Source organism: Piliocolobus tephrosceles, chromosome 9 (genome assembly GCF_002776525.5).
Source record: "Piliocolobus tephrosceles isolate RC106 chromosome 9, ASM277652v3, whole genome shotgun sequence".
Lineage (NCBI taxonomy): Eukaryota > Metazoa > Chordata > Mammalia > Primates > Cercopithecidae > Piliocolobus > Piliocolobus tephrosceles.
This window is the reverse complement of record NC_045442.1, coordinates 112,043,569-112,061,141: the sequence shown is the minus strand read 5'-3', so window position 1 is coordinate 112,061,141 and position 17,573 is coordinate 112,043,569. Positions and strand designations below refer to the sequence as shown.

The 17,573-nt window shown below is 35.0% G+C and overlaps 1 protein-coding gene across 1 annotated transcript in view; it reads left to right on the top strand.

Annotated features, from left to right (window-relative positions):
* MALRD1 (MAM and LDL receptor class A domain containing 1) overlaps positions 1-17,573 on the top strand; it is a 701,386-nt gene that overhangs the window by 237,682 nt on the left and 446,131 nt on the right. Inside the window, exon 21 of the mRNA XM_026454821.1 lies at positions 1,786-1,948. Within this exon, the coding sequence (XP_026310606.1) occupies positions 1,786-1,948 (163 nt within the window). The remainder of the gene's footprint in view (positions 1-1,785; positions 1,949-17,573) is intronic.

Below are 17,573 nucleotides of genomic sequence, written 5' to 3'. Positions count from 1 at the left end.
TATCATGCACCACAGATGGAAAATAATACAATGGAAAGTATGATGGTGTTCAGACTTCCTCATGGGAAGGCATTCGAATCCCCTTATGATCTTGTATAAGTTGTGGTGTTTGTAAGAGTTTATACAAAACCTAATAAATTACACATAATGAGTATCTTTAGGGAATACTGAATTTCCTCTAAGTTCAACTTTGCCATTTTAATAATGTCATTTATGATTAGAGGGGAAGTTTTGATAAATCCTTTAAATGTTCTAAATGAATGCCTACTATTAAGTTATTTTTAATCAAAGAGTTTTTATAATTTTGAACAACTATAAATGAATTATTACAATTTTATTTATGGATAAACTGAGATCTTGTCTCTTCCACTCTTTTGTAAGATAAAATATTATGACAAATCTGCTTGTAAACTATACAAGTTTTCAAATTGATTTTGAAAATTGTGATAAAAACACGTAACATGGCCAGGTGCAGTGGCTCATGCCTGTAATCACAGCTCTTTGGGAGACCAAGGTGGGCAGATCAGTTGAGCCCAGGAGTTCGAGACCAGCCTGGCCAACATGGCAAAACCCCATCTCTAAAAAAAGAATACACAAATTAGCTGGGTGTGGTGGTGTGTGCCTGTAATCCTAGCTACTTAGGAAGATAAGGTAGGAGAATTGCTTGAGCCTGGGAGAGGGAGCTGAGATCATGCCTCTGCACTCTCTGGCCTGGGTGACAGAGTGGGACCATGTCTCAAAAACAAAAACAAAAACAAAACATAACATGAGATATGCCCTCTTAACAAAATGTTAAGGGTACAATACATTATGGTTGACTCTACTACAGTGTTGTACAGCAGATCCCTAGAACCTATTCATCTTGCTTGACACGTTATATTTTCTAACAGTTCTTTTAAAAGCCTACAAATTATATCTTTTAAATGATATGAAGAACAGAGATATATTGGATCCTAAACCCCTTCACAAGATAAACAATTAATGTCAGAGATTAACTAATACACCTGAATGTCATGATTAAAAACACTTTTATAAATATTTTCTTTTCAGATTTTACATTAACTCATATACCCACATTTCTAAATGGTCATAGTGGTATGCTGGCACTGTTAATGTCATTTAAAAGCTAGAGTACACACCAAGTTCTCTGTAGTATACACAAGAACTTCACTGAATTGAATCTTTCTTTTATTCAGCGCGGAAGATTTTAGACACATGAACACATTCAGAGAGAATTCAGATAACAGTTTTACGCATAACCTGTACATTTTTAAAAAAATCAGCAGACCTGTAATTTCCTGTGATATTAGAATAAAATTATTACAAGAATCTGTAAAACTTTCTAGGAAACAGGTCCAATATGAAAGTTATTGGAAATCTCGTTGCTTAAACTGTAGTTGGGAATTTGTGATAACCGCTTCAGAGGCTGAGACAAGGAGAACAGACTTGTCAGAAGTTAGAGATCAGGCAAGGAATGAAATTGGTTAATGGAACTGCTTAAATTGCTGCAGTAGAAGCTGATTAAAATCTCACCTCCTCATGAAACCAGATCATTAGTATATGTATTTTTCCTATATTTTATTCCCATAAATATTTTACTAGAAAAAAACCTAGATTTGTTTGAAGCTCTTCCAGTGATTTTACAAACCATTTGCCTAGTTATTTTAATAATGTTTAAAAGTTACATTATAATTAAAAACAAGAGTAAGAAAGTGCTGATTAAGATTGTACGGATAGAAATTGCCACTTACTAGCTCACCTTTTCTTTGTTCTACCCTGTCCAAGTTATGGAAGTCTGCAGCTTTGAGGAAAGAAGCCTGTGTAGATGGTATCAACCTATCCCAGTACATTTACTTCAAGATTCAAACACATTCAGGTGGGGGCTTGGGAACGGGATTAGCATTCATCATGGGGAAGAAAACCACAGGCCATCGGTGGATCATACACAGTAAGTGACCGTGTACTTTGAACATGTCTCTTGGGAAATATTTATTAAGTGTCTCCCAAATTTCTGCCCCCACCACCTTATCCTAGGCCAATGTGATTGTAAAGACAAATGTTAAGTTGAAAAGAAGGCTGTGTGTTTTCTTTCATATAAAATGGAAAAAAAATACCAATTATAAAAGCAACGAATGCTCTTGTGAATCTCATAGAAACCAGAGAAGAGCATGAATAAGTGAACAAAATAATTTCATATCACTCTTTGAAAAGCCCTGTTAGGCCGGGCGCGGTGGCTCAAGCCTGTAATCCCAGCACTTTGGGAGGCCGAGATGGGCGGATCATGAGGTCAGGAGATGGAGACCATCCTGGCTAACACGGTGAAACCCCGTCTCTACTAAAAAATACAAAAAACTAGCCGGGCGAGGTGGCGGGCGCCTGTAGTCCCAGCTACTCGGGAGGCTGAGGCAGGAGAATGGCTTAAACCCGGGAGGCGGAGCTTGCAGTGAGCTGAGATCCGGCCACTGCACTCCAGCCTGGGCGACAGAGCGAGACTCAGTCTCAAGAAAAAAAAAAAAAAAAAAAAAAAAAAGCCCTGTTGCCCTGTTAATATGTTGTTTTATAAATGATCTATGGATTTCTTCCCTCCCCAAATCTCTTTTCTCCTTCTCCCCTTTTCCATCTCCTCCACCACCTCCCCCTCCCATTTCCTCTTCTTCAGCCTCCTTTCCCCCCCCCCACCTTCCCCTTTCTCTCTTTCTAGTTTTTCTCTGATGCGTATTTGTTATTCATGTATGAACACAGATAAATGTGCGGATTTTCAACATAGATGAAAATATTTTTCTACTCTTCAGTAAGTCATGCCATTAAATATTCATCATTATTTGTATTTCACTGTAATGACTTTCAACAGTTTACTAATCTGTTCTCAACTAGTGGATTTCCCAGTTATTTTCATATTATCTCAATATTATAAAGTTGCTTCAAAGAAGAAATAGAACGCCTAGTGTGTGAGAACGCTGCTGTAGGCACTAGAAATAAAGGAGTGACTGAAACGGATGGTCTTTGGCTCTGGTTAGGGAGACAGGCAGTAAGTCAATAAATAGAAAGCGTTGCAGATGCTGTTAACTGCTACACCGCAGAATGGAAACAAGGAAAGGGTTTGTTAGTGATGGAGCATTTCTTTCTGAATGGAACCCAGAGGGAAAGGCCCGTGCAGGAAGACCAGCATGGCTGGGGTGGGATAAGAAGAGCAAACTACACAGCAAATGTATATTTTTTCTTTATTGTATTGACTATTAAGGCTTTTGTCCATTTTGACTTTTTTCACTTTCGTGAAACACGTGAATATTTTCTAGTGTTGTAAGCATGTTTGTATTTTACATACTATTTCTGTTTACCACTTTCATCTTTATGTATCACATGTAACAAATTTTTATCACAGTGACTGCATGTGTCTAGTCTAAAAGTGTCAAAGAGAATTGACCGTCTTATAATGACAAACAGCTGACATTCCTTTAGTAATGTCAATCCAATTCCCTGGAGATATCCTATTATGTCAAAGATCATTCCTCTATACTTTCCCACTTTTATTAAGGACTGGTTATAGGTGCTAGTCCATATTTATAAAAGAATACATAATCATTTCTTGATTCAAAAATTTTGGCTTCCTCTATTGACATCCTATTATGAGGAATGGAACCTCTATTCCTTTCCCCAAATCCTGTTTCTCTCCCTCCCATCATTCTGACTGTGTATATTTATACAGTTTTGTTTCTAAGTTTTTAGCGTAGCAGTATTCTGACTTTTGAAATTTCTGAGCTAGATATTGCATGATGATTATTTCTTTTGTTTGTATTTTATGTGAAAATTAATAGTTTCCTTACCTTTTATTTTCCATAAATGTTTTATGAACTTAATGTGCTTTTCCTCAATATCAGTTGCAGTATCAATTTCCATTCTCCCAAACCAAGTAGGGAAAATGATTGATATTTAGTAATGGTGCTGGGATATTTGATTTTTCATATAAAAATTACATACATAAATTTAAAACTATACCATGTGGTTTTGTGTAACTATACTGTATGATGTTGAGGTGAAGACAAATTGCCTAGCAATGCATTTCTCAGAACTTATTCCCGTCATTAATTGACACGTGACTATATGCAGTTATATAGTTGCTCAGCCTGTTTTTTATTAGGACTTGTTTATAGGGAGCAGAATCTAACATGTAGATGGAAGTATTAATTTTACCTTGGAAGAAGGATATTCCTTGCTGTATAACAAGCAGGGAGAAAGAATGTATTGCTACTGACTCAGATGAATTTATGAATTAAAAAAAAATAAGCAACATGACATACAAAGTAATTTAATGGATTTTTTCAAGTATCCATTTTTCACATACTCGTCTTCTGCTTTTTAGTTTTAATTATTAATTTTTTTTTTTTGGAGGAGTCTCACTCTGCCACACAGGCTGGAGTGCAGTGGCTCAATCTCAGCTCACTGAAACCTCTAGTTTTAATTTTTGTGGGTACATGATAGGTGTATATATTTATGGACTACATAAGGTGTTTTGACACAGGCATGTAATGTATAATAGTCATATCATGAATGGAGTACCCATACCCTCAAGCATTTATCCTTTGAGTTACAAACAATCCAGTTACTCTCTTTATTTTAAAGAGTACCATTATGATTGATGATAATAACCCTGTTGTGCTATCAGATAGGTCCTGTTCATTCTTTCTGTTTTTTGTACCCATTCATCATACCCACCTTCCTCTACCAGCACCCGCTACCCTTCCCAGCACAAGTATTCATCCTTCTCTGGCTTCTTTTTCATGTGTTATTTTCTTTACCTTTTCTTTACATTTTTCCTTGTTCATTTGCTCCTCACATTTACATGGTAATAATTATTTTAAGTAGGGATTTTGTGACCTCATTTTGTTCCTTGTTATCCTTTATTTTGGTATATTCTCTTTTTCTGAGGTTCAGTAACTAGTGTATTTCCCCTGTTTTGTAGTCCACAATTCTATTGTGTGCCCAAGTCCTGCGAGATCCCCTCCTTCTTCCTCTCATTCTGATAATTCCAGGGAAATGTTACTGCAGATGCTCTTACATTAAATAATCTTTTCAAAATCTTTATGCCCTTTACATCCCTCTCCACAGTTAAAACTTCACAACCCCCAAACTCTGTAGCTGCTGCTTCAAAGAAAACCAATGGTATCTCTGCTGCTCTGTCTGGACCTCCTTCTGCAGGTGGGCCTTATACCCAAGAGATTCACAACATCTTCAGCGTTTAATTATTTTCTTTAGGCTGATTTCCCCTCTCCCTGCTTTTGAAGCTCTCTTTTGTCATTGCTTTTGTTCTATTAAAACGGCTCTGGTTTTTTTATTTAATATTTTTTAATTTTAATTTTTTTATTATAAAATGTTTTTCTTTAATTTTTTTTTCCTTAGGCTGCTTCTGACTCACAAAACAAGCAAAGGGCACTTACAGAAAGTTTTTGTGTCTTACATCAATAAATGATATGAATAATCTGTGAGTACATTAAGAAAAGGTGGACTAGAATTTCATGTGTAAGTGGTAAAGGTAGAAGTGGCAATGTGTCAAAGTATTATAAGACAGTAATTTGTATTTCCTCTCACCCTACCACTGTCAATAGACTGAAAATTTCCTGAGGAATCCCAGGAACTCTGATTTCCCAATTTGTTGCATTATTTTCAGGTGTCTGGTGCATAATAGGTCTCAATAATTATTTGTTGAATGAATTAGTTTCTAATTAGCATCAATATATTTGTGTTTTATAATTATAGGCTACAGAACACAAAATTAAATTTTAATTAGGAATGCTTAATAGTCCTATAATATTTAACATAGGTGCTCTACATGACAATAAATTGTGGAGAAGGGAACGGCACCTAACCTTATATCCCCTCTCCTTTTCTTCTTTTCTCTCTAGGCTCACTGCTCAGCCAAGGAAGGCTTGATACTTTTTCTTTTCTTAAAAAATAGTTCTTATGCATCAGATAGCCTACTCTATAGCTTATAGTAAGATTCTAAGCTCAGTTTTCCAAATTTTGTTTTTTGTGTTTGAAGGAAAACTTTTCTAATTTTAAAATGGCTTTTCTCTCTCAGGCATCTTGCTATAGAAATTTAAAGACAGGTTTTTAAGGATGTTGTTTTGGAAATAGTTCTCAAGATTAGTTTTAAAAATTGAAAGGCTTTCTGTCAATTCTTTCTTGTCTCTTTCTCTGATCCCAGCTCTTTTGGAGAAAAAGGTTGCTTCTGGCTCAGTAAAGTAAGGATTATTTATAAGCAAGTATAAGAGAAAAAAAACCACAGTAATATATTTCAAAATATTCTCTTACTTTATACACTTAATGAAACAATAAAAAAGTCTAGAAAAGCCACAGTAGGGTAGGAATATGTAGGAAAGTTTTCATTGTGTAGTTGAGTCTTAGGCAAGGTCTTAAAATGCACATTTTTATCATGAAATGACACAACTACCTGATATTCTACTTTTTTTTTTTTTTTTTTGCATACACAATTTAATGGACTATCCTTGGCACATCTGAAGTGAACACTCTGTGATATGAAGCTAAGACTGCATCTTTCTTTTTTATGTTTGTGGGAGAGTAACACAATTCCGTGCAGCGAATTAATTAATTTTTACATGAATTAGAAAAAGGCATCTCTTCTTGTAGACGGAGGCATTTTCAGCAGAGTTCCAGGAGTGGATTCTCCCTTTGTCCTGATCAGCAGGGCTCAACTGAGGTTACCTGGTGTGATTTTTCTAGGGTTATAATCAATGTATATGGAAATATTGCTCTCAACTATAATGCAATGGAAAGATAAAGTAAAAATCCTTCAATGTCAATATCATCAGTTGCAATTTATTTTTTTTTTTTTTGAGATTGGGATTGAATAAGATTTCCATTTCCTTTAAATTATTTAGGGAAGGAGAATAGTAGAAAAATATTTTTCCTAGTATTTTGAGAAAAGAACTATAATCTAGTATGAAATAAAATGAGTTTGTACCCATTCATGCTTCAACAGCTACTAAGGCAGTTGGCAAAATCATGAGTCCTCCTCAGCTGAGAAATTTTTTAAAAAATTATTTTTTGCTTATCATTGAATCAAGATACTTGGACCATTTAGAATCTGAGCCTTATAGTTCACATTTAAATATGCTTAAATTGCTGCATGTTTGCAGGTCTCATGTAATGGTTCCTCTCAGTTTGTGATTTGTATATGATCTCAGAATCCTGTACTCTGACCTACACAATTAGTTTATTTGGTCAAGTCTCTTAGCCCAGGCAGTGTTTCTGTAGTATGTAAACTGGCTCATAGCCAAGCACCATAAATTTTATGATCATTTTTATCTCATAAGAAAAGCCTTTATTTGATCCAATTTATTCATTTTTATTGCTGGAAGCTAGAGAGCAAAGTTTTAAGTTCTTGGTCCTCAAATACATTTTATTTTACTAAATGCCAATCTATTGGTTAAATAATGTTTAGTATTAAGACTTTTTTTGGACTATAAAATTATCCCCTCAAGCAAAATAAAGTTCCTCACACTTCCTTCATGTGATATGATGTCTAGTAGAATATCTACGTGTATTCTAGGTCATTGGTTTCTAACTATGCTCATAGAACCCTTGACGGAAATTCTCAAAATGGAGATTAAGGACCAATGAAAATTTATATATAAATTTGCTTATACATTTTTAAATGCAGATTGTAAAATCTTGGATTCAAATCTCTGGGAATGAGGCCAGGTGCAGTCACTGGCACCTGTAATCCCATTGAATGGGGAAAAGTGGTTGGATCACTTGAGCCCAGGAAATTGAAGTTGTAGTACACTACGATCATTGCCATTGCACTCCAGCCTGGGTGACAGAATGACACTTTATCTCTAAAAAGAAAAAAAATCATTAAATAGAGTTGGGAATTTGTATTTTTGGTATAATTCCTGGATGATTCTAGAATCTCATTGTTAGGGGCTTTCAAGGCAAGAAGTGGGGAAGGTATTGCTAAAAGAGGGTGGCTTTCTCACCTAATTCCAATTTTGATCAGAGAAGATTCATTTTTCTCAAAATCTAATAACTAATTTTAAAAAGTTTTGGAAGAAAAAAATTGCTCTAAGGTCCTTCCATTAAAGAACATAAAATAAAATCTGTGGGCCGGATGCAGTGATTCACACCTGTAATCCCAGCACTTTGGGAGACTGAGGGGGGTGGATCACTTGATGTCAGGAGTTCAAGATCAGCCTGGTCAACTTGGTGAAACCCTATCTCTATTAAAAATGCAAAAAAGTATAGTCAGACGTGGTGGTGCATGCCTGTGATTCCAGTTACTCAGGAGGCTGAGTCAGGAGAATAGCTACAACCCGGAAAGCGGGGTTTGCAGTAAACCAAGATGGTGCCACTGCACTCCAGCCTGGGTGACAGAGCGAGACTCTGTTTCAAAAAAAAAAAAAAAAAGAAAATCAAATTTGTGTGTCCTAAAGGAACTATTATAATTGTAAAATAGTTTTGAGGGAAAACTCTACCCTGAGTCAGTCTAAAAAACATCCTTTCAAGGCACCCTTTGGCTTGCTTCATTTATTGTACAATACACGATGTTTTTTTCTCAATCATTTTTGCATAAGTGATTTCTTCTCTTTCTAATCAAAATTACCTTTGTCTTTCTGTTGGATCAAAACAAAAACACAAATACCAATCTCATGATTAACCAATCTCATGATTATCTGGAGGTGATGAATATTTTAAAATGTTGTGGATTTGCTTAAAATATTAGGACTTGGCTTACAGGTGGTTGAGAAACTATTTGTTTGAATATGCACTATCTTGAAAAGTAGAAGTACCCACATTTTAATAAAAATAACACTGATCATTATCTTTCAGTTGGAAATGAGTTATGGTCCCCACTGCTGCTCATGCACCTACGTTCCTATCTGTATTATACATTTGTGCAGACTTGACATCATGATAAACTAAAAGCCACACAAATAATGCAAACTATGTCCATGTGACATTAACTCTGTGTATCCTTCTATATCTAGTGCTGGATATGGATGTGGATAAAAGCTTCAGTAAAGAGAAAAATATTACAATTTTTTTCTGTAACGATAATAACTTTTAAAGCTTTAGTCCCTTAGACAGTAAATACCAGAATTATTGTCTTCTCTCATAAGAAGATAAGCCAATATTTTATAGGCCAGTTTAGAAGCCATAACATTCTCTCAGCGTAATTTCTAACAGATCAAGATTTTTAAATCTGAAATAATGGTTAAATATCAGTCCTTAGAAACAGTTTTACTGCAATAAAAAGCAAGTAGTGCAAACAGCTGAAATTTAACTGTAGTCTTTTTTTTTTTTTTTTTTTGCCAAGACACCAAGTGCAAGTATGTAGTTATTTTCTTTTAACTGTTTTGATACTTGTTGTCAAGTAGTATTCTGGCAATATTGCCATAGGACTGAATATAAAGCGTAATTATTCCTCTAAACACAAAAAACAATGCCCTTATTTTAGATTGTCCTTGAGTTAAGACCTATTATTTGCAGTTTCATATATATCAGTAATTTCTGGTGTGTAAGTAAATCACTTTAATTTTGATTTTATTCAAAGGTATTTTAGCTGGATGATTTTTAAAAATTAACTAGAAAAGAACGAGATCATCTCTTTTGTGGGAACATGGATGGAGCTGAAGGCCATCATATTTAGCGAACTATAATGCAGAAACAGAAAATCAAATACCACATGCTCTCAGTTATAAGTGGGAGCTAAATGAAAAGAACTCTTAGACACAAAGAGGGGAACAACAGACACTGTGACCTATTTGAATGTGGAGAGTAGGAGGAGGAAGAGAACCAGAAAAAATAACTTGGGTACCAGGGTTATTACCTGGGTGATGAAGTAATCTGTATAACAAATCCCTGTGAAATGAGTTTTACCTATATAACAAATCCGTGCATGTACCCCTGAACCTAAATGTTTAAATAAAAAAAAATTAAATGCAGTCGCTTGAAATACATGGGCTTTAAGAAAAATTTGTGCTGAAAATGTACAAACCATATCTAAAAAGAGAGAGAGTGGTTAGGTAGCATACTTACTATACAAGGTAAAGTTTTAAGAAGATAGTTGTTAAAAGGTCTATAAAATTATGTTACCAATGATCACAAAATTTTTGACTAATAATTAATAACTTTTATATCACAGTTACAATTGCATTCAAAAATTAAAAATTCATTTTCATTGTATAATCTTTAAATATGCTTTTCCTTTAGCCACATTAAAATGAAATAATTATACTTGCATTCTAACTCCTGTGAAGAATTGTTATAATTGCCTAAAAAATTGTAGGAAAAACATGTTTCCTATACTAAGTAAAGGCAAATTAGACTCGATTCCCTATAGTGAGACAAGAACTTGAAAAAATGAATATGCCATATGAAATATGAATCATTTTTAGGACATTAGTATGATCTTTTGACTTAATGATTTATGCAGATACATCAATTACTGAAATCAAATATCTTTATTGCCTAAAAGATTCATAGATTGTATCTAGTAGGCATACCATTTATCCTTAACATTAGGCATGTATTTCCTGAGCCCCTACTCTGTGAGAACAGAAAACTTTAGGCATGGAACCAGATATATATAAGTAGATGTGTAAAACCCAGTAGAAAGTGTTGTTTACTGAAAGGGTGGTCCACTTAGATAACGACCTGTCAGGTCAATGTTCTTGGTTGTATGTCTGTCTTTAAAGATACCCAAGGCATTCTCTATCTTTGGATTTTGTTGGATAATACAAGCTAGCTAAAATAATACTATGGGTAAAGACCATATACTGTTAAGAATTTCTTAGCTTTATTATTGCTACAAAATTTCTTTTTTTTTTTTTTACCACGAAAAGAAAAATACATTTTTATTTTAGAGAAGTGTTTAGATATAGGTACGAAAGACAATGACATTAACCATAACCCTACTACCATGATATGAACATTATGCATATATGCATATATATTTTTAATAAATATGCATTTATATTGACCAAACTGCTGTTTTTGACTACGCTTTTAATTTTGTTTGCAATCTGTAATCAACTGTTTATTAATATTTTATGGGCCAAGAGTATCCCATTAAGTGAAGGTACCAAAATTCGCTAATCCAAGTCATCGCTGTTATTAGTTGCTTTTGGTGATAAACAATTTTAATCTTCGTTGAACAATGTATAGCTTTGACACATCTCACATCATATACTGAAAGGAAAATGAAACCATACACAGCAGAATTTTCTGTTAATTATTATTCATAATTTAGACATTTGGTAAGTCTAAATTACTCCTCAAAAATGTACCACTTTTGCAAGCAGTTTATGAGATGCCTGTTTTTCTGTATGCTTGCTAATGCTGAATATATAAGTATTTTTCATATTTTCTAATTTGACAAGTTAAAATAGTATCCAATCATATATATATATATTTTATGCCTTTGGTACTAATGAAGATCACCATTTTTTATGCCTTGCCCAAGTATATTTTGCATGTATGTGTGTGTTTTTCCTGTTTGTGCCCCGGGCTTGGTTTGAAGTGTGCAGTGTTTGTTTTTTCATCATTGATTCGTAAGACTTTTTAAAGCATCGATGTGTTCATCTGTTATGTATGTTGTAAATATTTTTTCTATTTTTGTTGGCCTTTGTTTTACTGTTTATCATATTTTCATGTTTTAAAATTCTTAGTTTTTATATAATTATGTCTTCCAATCTTACTCTTTATGGTTTATATTTTATTGTGCCTAGAAAGACATTTTACACCGAAATTTATATACAATTCATCTGTATTTTCTACTTTTACTTCAGTAGTTTTGGTGTTTTTACAATTATGTCTTGAATTCTTCTGGCAATTTATTTTGCTGACTGTTATATGAAAAGAATCTCTTTTGTCTTAATGATTAACTAGTTGCTTTGACTTTTTTTTATTATACTTTAAGTTCTTGGGTACATGTGCAGAACGTGCAGGTTTGTTACATGTGTATACACGTGCCATGGTGGTTTGCTGCACCCATCAACCCGTCATCTACATTAAGAATTTCTACTAATGCTATCCCTCCCCTATCCCCTCACTCTCTCGACAGGTCCCAGTGTGTGATGTTTCCCCCCGTGTCCATGTGGTCTCGTTGTTTAACTCCCACTTATGAATGAGAACATGCGGTGTTTGGTTTTCTGTTACTGTGTTAGTTTGCTGAGAATAATGGTTTCCAGCTTCATCCATGACCCTGCAAAGGATATGAACTCATTCTTTTTTATGACTGCATGGTATTCCATGGTGTATACATGCCACATTTTCTTTATTCAGTCTATCGCTGATGCACATTTGGGTTGGTTCCAAGTCTTTGCTATTGTGAATAGTGCTGCAGTAAACAACCCCATCATGCTTTGGCATTTTTAATAGGTGCAGTCTTGTTTCCCTAAGTATCCTTTGCCACTGAAAGACCTCTAGTTCCAGGTGATGGAATCTCCATCTTGATCCTGGAGTTTTTCTATGACTAGCATGTCTTGCTGAGCATATTGAGTAGCATCAGTCCAGGATAAAGCCCTACCATGTGGAGCCAGACATTCACATGATGCTTTTATGTTGCTTGTCCCCTTAAACCACACATGTGCTTGTGGTTGTTGACCCAGCTGGGAATCCCACGACTGCAATAATCTAACCTGTCTCACTAGGCTGCTGCTACATGGGCACCACTCCCTTCTAGGTCAGCCAGTGATGTTCATCTTGCAGGATTCTCCCTGCCACAAGTTCAAGAATGAACTCCTTTCAGTATGTGGTAACTGAAGGAACCTGACATAAGTATTTAGGATTACTTTCAGCCTAAGTCTTCTTTGATACTTCTCCTACTCTGACTTGGTGCCTTATTTTGGAAAAGTATTCTCAGCCTCTGGGCATCCCATTTCTTTTAGGTTTATGTTGTTTGATACCGTCTCCAGGCTGCTGGATAGACATGGGAGTAATGCCATTGAACGTAATCCTGTGGCCATCAACCTCAAATTCTACTCAAGTGGATTCTGATTTGGGAACAAGTGGTTTTACCTGTAGGTGGCAGTGGAGAGCAGGCTTTCAGTGCCTGCACTAGTTTCCTGTGGCTGCTGTTACAAATTTTCACAGACTTGATGCTGTTAAACAATATAAATGTTTTTTTTTCTCCTGGTCCTAGAGGCAGAAAGTCTGAAATCAGTTATCACTGGGACAAAATCAAAGTATCAGCAGGGCTGTGCCCTCCACAGGCTCTAGGGGAGACTGTTCCGTGCCTCTTTCAGCTTCTGGTGGCTGCCAGCATTCCTGGATTACTGGCCTTGTCATTCTCCTGCCTCCTTGTTCATGTTGCCTCCTCTTCTCCTTGCATCAAATGTCCCTCTGCTTCTCTCATTATCACACTTGTGATTGCCTTTAGAGTCTATCCAGATAATCCAGGGTAATGGCCTATCTCAAGTCTGTTAATTTAATCACAGTGGAATAGGCTTAGCCATGTAAGGTAAAATTTATGGTTTGCAAGGATTAGGACTGATAGTTTTGGAGTCTGTGATTTAGCCTATTATAGTGCCTAAGTTCTGGAATCAGATAACACAAGGTCTAAATCCCAGATCCAGCGTTTATTAGTTGTATGGACTTAGGTGATGATATAAACTCTGTGCTTTAGTTTATTCATCTGAAAAATTGGTGTAAAAGTACATATTTCATATAGCCATTGTCAGCCATAACTAAGAAAATGCAGACAAAATAAGGATCAAAAGTATGTGTCTCGTAATACAATGTGAAATGTTACTTATTATGTTGTGATATAAGATTGAAAAAATATATTAGATCAAATTGCAGAGAGTCTTAAGCACTATGCTGAGAAGATTAACTGGAGCTTTGTGGGGTGTGGCCCTTTCAGGAGCCATTGCCAAATTTTTAATACAAATGAATCAGAAGATAATCAATGTTTATTAAATATTTATTGTGATATTTGTGTGTAGACAGGTTTGAGAAAGAAAAAAGTTGGAAGTTAGAAAATTAGTTGAAGTAATTGAACAGGTTTTATTGGCATAAACTAGATAGAAAGAATAATTTTGCAAAGGGAGGATTTTCCGTGTGTCTCTTAGACCACAAGCTCCAGGAAGGTGGAAATGAGGCTATTTTGTTCACCATTGTAGCCCTAGTACCTAGAAAAGCACATTCCACCTGTACTGTATTCTCAAGCACATCAGAATTGCCTGGAGATTTGTTAAAACACAGGAATCTTGGGTTCACTCTAGAGTTTCTGATTTAGTAGGTCTGGAGTAGACCCTAAGAATTTACACTTTAAACAAATTCCAAGGTGATGCTGATGCTACTGGTGTGGGAACCTTACTTTGAGAACCACTTAGTTAAGATCTGGTTCTTGAAATTGGCAGCACATTGGAATTACTTGGAGGCAGAATTGAAAGATACTGATACCCAGGCCCTGTTTCATTCAGTGAAATCAGAATCTTGATGGTAGATGTGGTTGTATTTTACAAAGCATTGCAAGGGTGGGCAGCCAACTCTTTGGAAATGGCCATCTATACTAGGCAGATTACTTCAAACACAGTTCCAGGGAATATATTTCATGCTCCAAAAAATGGTTTCTTTATAACTTTTTCACCTTTATCACCTTTTTGGGTATGCGTTCACATGACTGTACTTTTGTTACACTTTTTCCTCAAATGTAACTATTTCTTCTCCTAGAGTTACAGTCCTTTTACATTTCTAGTTTTTTGTTTGTTTGTTTGTTTCTGTTTCTTATTTGGCAAGTTGATAGTCTGACTTTCCTAGCTATGTGTTTTATAAGAGGAGCAAGCTGGCTCTGGCATGAAATTTCCAATTTAGAAAAACATTGCTGTCTTCATCATTTTGTGGGGAAAATTTCAGGAGTGATCAATTATTCTTAAATATTTGGTAAATCTCAAAATATTTTCTGGAGGTTTTACCACCTTTTCCTCAGCACTTAAGTGTTAAAAGGAAATGGATTTAAGGCATATGCTTACTCTAACGAACTGCGCTATCATTTCAAGGTAAGTTGGTACTGGTTTATGAAGGACACATTTAAATATCTTATTGGCTATTCATGTATTGATTTATTGAATTGATGAGTATTATATGAACTAGTCTGTTGGAAGCACTTCATTATTCATTGTAAAAATGTGATTGAAGTAATTGTTTATCATGTTATACGTGTTCTCTTTGAGAAGACATTTGTGAGAAATTAGTTTACAGACTTTTATGAGCACGTGATGTAATTTTACTGAAGAATCGCTTTGGTTTTTTGTTTTCATAAGGCTCTCATGATTATTACTAATTATGTTTTCTTCCTTACATTGGCTCATAGAAAGCTTTGAACCAAATTTTTCATATATTGTTAGTAAGTCTGTGAAATTTCTATAATGCCTTTTGTGATCTACTTTTGTCCTTGACTCCATTTAGTGTCCCAACTCTTTTCTCTTGGTATTATCTTTATTTATATGTAAATATATATGTGTGTGTGTGTGTGTGTGTGTGTGTGTGTGAGTGTATCTTTTAGTTATATTGTACTGTATTGCATGTATTTTTGAGAATAAGGTGAGTTTTAAGTAAACTATAAAATTAAATTTAAAAAATGAATTATCTCATTAGAAATACACAAATTCTGTGAACTTTGCTTTAATTGAAATAATTATTTACTTATAATTGTTCTCATTTTATGAACTAGTTTATTTTCTCATTCACTATAAAATAATTTACAAGAGTTAATTCTATAATCATAAGATTAAAAGGGAGTTTATATAGATTGGGTTTTCTTTAGGTAACTAAAACATATTTAGACATTTTATTAGTGGCATGACAGCAAAAGCAATGCAGTTTCTGGAATAATAAAGTTTGGGGTAAGAGTATAGATCATCATGGCTATTTTTAAGACTTTAAATATATAGTTACACTTTTAAAAGAATGTAGTGACTGCATACCCTGTCTCACAAATGTATAAACTATATTTATAGCATTATTTGTATATCCTATGATATATTACTTTCAAAGGCATGTTAAAATGCAATTTTATAGCTGTTTTGCATACAAGTTACGAGAAATATTTTATGCAAGTAACAGGAGATGCAAAGATCTTTAAATTTAGATTTAAAAAACTGTATCATTTAAAACAATGTAAGGACCAGAAAGAAGATACAAAGTATTCTATGGGAACTGAGGAGAGAGATTTCATGTCCACAAAGGAAAAAAAAAGCATTATGGGAAAGGTAATTTTTGAGTTGGCTGTAAAGCGTTGTATAGAATTTCATCAAGCAAAGTGATGGCTACACCCAGCATGGGGAAATAATAAATGATTCTTTTATTATATTAAAAATTTAGTATCTAAGAGCGACGGCTTGGAAGGTGTCTTCATCCATTTTGTGTTTTTTATAAAGGAATACCTGAGGCTGAGTAATATATAAATGAAACAGGTTTATTTAGCTCATGGTCTGCAGGCTGCACAAGAAGCATGGTGCCCACATCTGCTCAGTTTCTGGTGAGGACTTTTGTGCTGCATCAAAACATGGCAGAAAAGGTCAAAGGGAAATGGGCACCTGGGAAGAAGGACCAAGCCTAAGAGGCTTCCTTGCTTTATAAAAACCCACTAATCCCTTCCCCACAAGAATCAATCCAGTCTCCTGAGAGTGGGAACTCACTCACTACTACTAGAAAAGCACCAAGCTATTCATAGATAATCAGTGCCCATGACCCAAATATCTCCTACTAGGCTTCATCTCCCAACGCTACCACACTGGAGATCAAATTTCAACGTACTTGGTTGGAATGGGACAAAGGACGTGATTTATAAGGGAATTCATAGGAAAGACAAGAAGGAAAGAAAAGGAAACAAGGGGAAACAAAGGGAAAGAGAGGAAAGGGAAGGGAAGCAAGGGAAAAGGGGAAAGGGAGAAAGGGAAAAAAAGAGAAATAGAACTCTAAGGGGAACATGTGTGTGAGAGAGACTATAGGAAATTATGAATGTCAAATGGGTAATGTCATGACTAAACTGTAAGAGAAGATAATGACTGTGGAACCTTGGAGAGTGCCTTTTTTTAAAAGCATAGGCAGGACTAGAAAAGAGACACAAGAGTGTGCCTTGGCAGAGAGGTACTCAGCACCTTAAGATGCTCAGCAGCATGAGTGAGTGAGAAGTTAAGAAGAATGCAGAGTTTTGGCTCACAGGGGTAGAAACCTCAAAGCCCACCTTCAATCAGTTCACTCCATATTTAAGATGATTTGCTGGGATGCATTTTGCTGGCCAGAAGTGAACATTTATCTTCTTAGAGAGGAGATAACATCATCCAGACCCTCAAATCCTTTGCGTAGTTCCAGGCACAATGTATTGGAGAAAAAAATCAAAACTAGAATTCTATACCTGGTAAAAATATTCCTCAAAACTGAAGACAAATTAAAGACTTTTTCAGACAAATGAAACCAAGAAAATTTGTCATCAGCAGTCTTACACAAAAGAAATGTCTACAACCAGAAGGCAAATAATCCTAGATAGAAATAAGGAATGCCTTATTGAATGAAAAGCTGAGAGATAAATGTACAAATGAATTTAAATT